This window comes from Oryx dammah, unplaced genomic scaffold (genome assembly GCF_014754425.2).
Source record: "Oryx dammah isolate SB20612 unplaced genomic scaffold, SCBI_Odam_1.1 HiC_scaffold_15, whole genome shotgun sequence".
NCBI lineage: Eukaryota > Metazoa > Chordata > Mammalia > Artiodactyla > Bovidae > Oryx > Oryx dammah.
This window is the reverse complement of record NW_024070199.1, coordinates 5,630,085-5,636,084: the sequence shown is the minus strand read 5'-3', so window position 1 is coordinate 5,636,084 and position 6,000 is coordinate 5,630,085. Positions and strand designations below refer to the sequence as shown.

The following is a 6,000-nucleotide window of genomic DNA, read 5'->3' as shown; positions in this document are numbered from 1 at the left end:
GCAAGAAAAGGAATCTGCTTATTGGAGAAGCACTTTAAAATGTGTCTCATGGGGTGTTTAGAAAAATCATTGTTCCACTGAGTTTACCATCCTTAAAGAAAAGAAACACATTTTTTTACTTAAATTTTTTTCTTATTAATATAATAAATATTCTTTATCATCAACTTGATCTATTGATGACAATCCTGGCCCATTTGCTTCCAGCAAGCTTCTTTAATGATGACTTATAATTTAAATCCATTACCTGCTGTTAATGCTTCAAACAAACTCTGATTTGGGGGGTTATGAGTAACACGAATACATTGACTAAATCAATTCAGCCTATGCTTTGTTTACATTGCTTTATTTCTTTAAGTGTTTATACTGTCACAATGCCTGAATGGTGTTTTAAAGTCACTAAATTAAAAAAAAAAAAAACTATCAATCATCTAAACTTTAACTTGAATTAAAAAAAAACAAATAAAGACAAAATGAAAAAACACTCCAAAAGACAAAAACAGCAAGCTCTAAATATATGTGAGTGGGGTCTGTGTGTATGTGTGTGAATCTGAGTATTATAAAATAATTGATATGTAAAAAATCATAGCATTCTCTTACACAAAACAGGAGATCCAAAAGAGATTAAAAACGGAATGGAAAATTCCAATGGATTCTTGGTCTGGGGGAATATAAAGAGAATTTCCTTTCCTTTGTCTACATAGCTCACTTCTTAGAACAATCCTGTAAAAAAAATTGATAGTTTCCCCTTAAAAAATCAGAGAACTGAAAGGTATAGGTTAAAAAAAAAAACAACAACTATAAAAATGATTCTTCTGTTTGTGTGTGTGTTTGCTCAGTAGCTCAGTCATGTCCGACTTTCTGCTACCCTGGGGACTGTAGCCCGCCAGGCTCCTCTTTCACGGCCTTCTCCAGCTGAGAATACTGGACTGGGTTGCCATGATCTCCTCCAGGGGATCTTCCTGACCCAGGGATCAAAGTTGTGTCTTCTGTGTCTCCTGTGTTCCCTGCATTGCAGGTGGATTCTAACCCACTGAACCCCCTGGGAAACCCTTATTTTCTTCAGAGGTTCTCAAAAAGGAGTCCCTGCTTTTGGAGATTGTGGGCCCACCAAAATTAAATGTAATATTTTGTAGGTGTGTCATAATATTCATTTTAATCAAGTTCTCAAAAATATACATTACTAAAAAGACTAATAACTACAGGTCTGGTCCAAATGAGAAATCTTCATCCCAAAGCGAAGAGCAATTTTCCATAGTCACACCATTAGCCAGGGACATGAACAGCCCCAGAACCGAAATGCCTAAGGTTACACTGCTGCACACTCAACTTTGTGCCGTCTCTTGAAAAAATTCTGTCTGCTTTATCTTTTGCAAACCTAAAGGAAGCTTACAGAGATTTCAAGGATACCATTTCAATTTTAACATTTATTGTCATTAAAATTACTTTTTAAAGATCAGTCTGATAAGAATTAGCCCCAGAGAAAGAATTCCTCAAAAACAAAACAAAGCTCTCATACACACAGGACGAAGTCCTAGTTTCATTCCTACTTAGAGAAGCAAAAATTACCTATGTCTAACACTCAGTGTTTGAACATCCACTGGAATTTAAATAAAATAGGCAAAGAGTTTCCTCTAGTATTGCAGACCTACTTGGAAAGAGCACTTTTCTTCTGCCAGTTTTACTGAAATGAGATTTATTAACATAATCACATAAATAAATTATAATTAGTAAAGAATATTGCATATAAGCCTGTACTAACTCACTTCTTTTTACGAGTTTTCTCCTGTTATGTGTTTTTATGAAAATTATTTTTATTTTAGAAAGTGTTGCCAAGATGTACTGGTTATTAAATATGCCTTCAGAGCTAAAGCTGCAGGAACATTGCACATTTCCCATATCTTTTTCTGACTCACTTTCCTTCCAGAGAGAACAAGAAAGAGTTCCAAGGAGAGGAAGAAATAGCTGTAATATGTTTATGGGCATTTAATGCTAGATGGTTTAGCATGCTTGATTGCTATTGGCGAGTCAGAGCAAAAGGATGACAGTAGAATCCATCATGTTATGTTATATCATGCAAAATTTTAACAAAGGCAAGACAAGCTATGTTGCTGATTTCAGCAATGTGCTATATTTGATAGCAAGTCTAAAAAGAAAACCACTAAATTGTAAAAATGCCTTAATTCTTAAGGTAGTGAAATATATTTTCTGAGCTGAGAATATAATGGGCAGGGAGCATAAGCTGATAGGATCACACAGCATAGTCCCTACAGTGACTTTAAACCCAGTAATTCTTTATCAAGACCCAGAATGCCAGACAGTGAATCACTAATATTCTTGATTCAGAACTTAAATTTCCATAACTAATTAAGTATTTCCTCTTGTATAAAGAGTAAGATACAGGTTTCCTATTCAAGGAAGTGACCACACTTTGTCTCCATATAAAGTATAAACCAATGTGAAAAAAAGAGAAAGAATTTATATCTCAGTGACCACTGGAAGACAAAATACCCACAATACTCTTAGTCTTCAAAATGCAGACTAAGAAACTAAAACCTAAAGATAAACTACACTGGGGAAAAAAGGAAATAATAATGGAGGTCAAAATGCTGAAAAAGGAAAATAAAATTATCTGTCTGTATGTCCCTTTATAATTTACATTAATGACATTTCCTCATTAAAATGCAATAGTAATAGAATAAATAAATTGGGAATGGAAAGGAGTGATTAAATCATCGTGTCTAACACTTGCCAAGGGAAGGCAGATTTCCCTAGACAAAGGAACAAAGATGAAAGAAAAATATTTTAAAAAATCAATAGATATTATATCAGCATCTGCAAAAGGTTCAATGAGCATACAGCCTACAGATATCAAGTAGAGGTACTGGCATCAGTAGTGAGCAAGCGGCACAAAGTACCCGTATCAACTCAGAATCCTGTGCTGTATTTTCAGACACCTAATATATTGGCCTGGAGCTTTGCTAAATCAATGCTTCTCTGTTTATACTCATGTAGAAAATGTAATCTGAGTTTCAATGCATTTTTAATTTTGTTCAATCTTGCATTTGTTCAACCAAAAACAATTTAAAAGAGAACCAAGGCTATCAGCCTCACAATGAGCAAGTGCAACTCCTCACTAGGGAGTTCTTGAATCTGCCATAAAAATCAACAGTGTGCACCTAATAGTTTTCTTTTAATCTGAGCAGTGAAAAGTGAATAATCACATCAGATATCCTTCAAGGCCTCTTTGGTTTCCAGATTAAATGTGTAATGTGACCTGTCATCCTGCCACATTCTCTCTGCATTTCCATTTTAAGTAATCATAAATAAGAAAACCTTGCTGCTGTTTGGCATGGCACAGCTGTTTGATTCAGCTGCATTTCAAAGCCTTAGAAATTGCACTCATTCCTTCTTTAGAGTCCTTGTTCATCTCAGAGGTTTTCAACTGAAAGATTCTTTATTGTACTCAAATCTTGTCCCATAGGAATTGTTTCGATTACTCAGCTTGTGAAGAATCTTAGAAATCGAATTGGGTCCACAGCAAAAAACCCCAACTGTTTTCCTGGAAAGATAAAGAGAGAAAATGGAAGATCAGATGGAAAATTAGGCAGAACACGACAAGAAGGATGTCAGTAGTGGGTTTAAAGTGTTAATAAAGTGAATTCCTTAATGTATACATCTTGGTATACAAATAATTTTCCAACCACTGTATGACCAAATGTAAGAGAAGATATTTTATTTACCTCATGCTTTTTATGCTAGAAATCAAGATAATTCAAAAAATGTAACACATATTTGTTAATTATCAGAGAGACTGAGCAGTCTGCATGTCACTGATGAGAGCAGAAATCGAGTCGAGAGCAGCAACTGATAGATATCAACTGCCTCACATGTGACATGTGAACAAATTCCCATCCACCCTGGACCATACCAGTTCTTCTCAGACTTGATGCTTTACAGACACTTTTTTTCTCGAAAGATCTCATGGCTTTTCACCAGACGTGGTGAATAAGACAAAAGACAAGGAAGCTATTACCAATCTGGAAGAATAATTTTAAGTGACTAATTTATGTCCACATTAAAACAATAAGAATATTAATCTGGATATGTTTTCTTTTATTTATGTTCCACAATAATTGTAACAAAGGCCAAGCAGGTTTTATTATTCACCAACATTTCAGTAGACAAATTATACATATTCCTAACAAATAGAATAAATACATTCTATGAAATGACTACTATTTCACATTGATTTCCTTCAAAGTTTGTTGATTTGTATTGAATTCTTCCTAGGATATCAAAATGATTAACAATTCTAATCACAGCTTGGATAAATACAGTATGTATTCATTATCTGAGAATAATTGTTGCTGAACAGAAAGATAACCCATTTAAATGGGTACCTAAATTTATAACAAATACTGAAAATATAGGTTTATTGAAAACTTTTAACATTGAAAAATGAAACAAAGAACCACAAAATAAATTTCTACTTGCACCCATGATGGAGTAATAGGGACTAGATTTACCCTCTTGCATTTACAAAATAGGACAAAACAAAGAATATATAAAACTATTATGTCCAGATACTGGCCAATAGGCAGCACAGAACTGTTCATCCCTAAGAAAAATGAAAAAAATAAGGTGAGCACAAAAATTGTCTCTACTTATTGCCTGAAGGCGATTTAAAAGATGAAGCACAAGACGGGTGGAAGAGGGGAAGCTCAAGAGGGAGAGGATATATACATAATTATTACTGATTCGCACTGATGTACAGCAGATATCACCACAACATTGTAAAGCAATTATCCTCCAATTAAAAAGAAAATTTAAAAATAATGTAACAAATGATTAAAAAAAGAAGCTGAATCTCATAAGAGGGAAACTCATGCAGAGACTGGTGGTCTTACTGAGTTAAAGAGAAAGGAATGGAGTTCATGAAGACTAAAGTAGCTATACGGAAAGTGAGGCGGTATCAAAAGAAAGAAGCTCTGGAGATCTGCAGTGAAGTATCTTCAAGTCTTTGGCTGAGTGCTAATCTCCTTGTGAAGCTGAGTAAAGAACTACTAGGAAGAAGCCAGCCAAAAAATTCTGAGTTTATACAAGATTATCAACAATTCATATTACCACAAGCTAAAATGGAAATACCTACATATAGAGTATATTGGCAATGGATAGGAGACTTCAAAAGGCATTACCTTATTTGCAAAGGGTAGGCAGGATTTGCTAAAATTAGCCTTAGACTGGGCTTCCCTGGTGGCTCAGAGGGTAAACAGTTTGCCTGCAATGCAGGAGACCCGGGTTTGATCCCTGGGTCAGGAAGATCCTCTGGAGAAGGAAATGGCAGCCCACTGCAGTGTTCTTGTCTGGAGAATCCCATGGACGGAGCAGCCTGATAGGCTACAGTCCATGGGGTTGCAAAGAGTCGGACGTGACTGAGCGACATCACTTACTCACCTTACTTTTAGCCTTAGACTGCAGGGTGCCCTGGACTCATACACTGTGTGCAAGTGTGCTCAGTTGCATCCAACTCTGCAACACAATGGACTGTAGTCCATGATGCTCCTCTGTCCAGTGGATTTTCCAGGCAAGAGTACTGGAGTGGGTTGCCATTTCCTCCTCCAGGGGATCTTCCTGACATTACCTTAAAAGCAAGCTCTGGAAAGATCAAACTAAACCCAAGCAACAAACTGTATGCCAGAAACAAGTGCAACAGTATTGAAAAGAATAAATAAATTTTGGAATTAGACATCTAAAAGTACAAAATTGTTGTCATTGAGTCTCTCAGTTGTGCCCTGTTCTTTGTGACCCCATTAACTGCAGCATACCAGGCTTCCCTGTCCTTCATTATTTCACAGTTTGTTCAAACTCATGTCCATTGAGTCAGTGATGACATTGAACCATCTCATCCACTGTTGCCTCCTTCTCCCCTTTGCCTCAATCTTTCCTAGCATAAGGGTCTTTTCCAGTGAGCTGGCTCTTTGCATCATGTGGCCAAAGATT

The 6,000-nt window shown here is 36.0% G+C and overlaps 1 protein-coding gene across 2 annotated transcripts in view; it reads right to left on the bottom strand.

Annotated features, from left to right (window-relative positions):
- Positions 1-1,404: 1,404 nt before the first annotated feature.
- Positions 1,405-6,000, bottom strand: part of NOX4 (NADPH oxidase 4) — a 180,071-nt gene continuing 175,475 nt past the window's right edge. For both annotated transcript variants that reach the window (XM_040256520.1, XM_040256521.1), the window contains one exon: positions 1,405-3,559. In XM_040256520.1, coding sequence (XP_040112454.1) covers positions 3,439-3,559 — 121 coding nt within the window. In that variant the 3' untranslated portion in view covers positions 1,405-3,438. The remainder of the gene's footprint in view (positions 3,560-6,000) is intronic.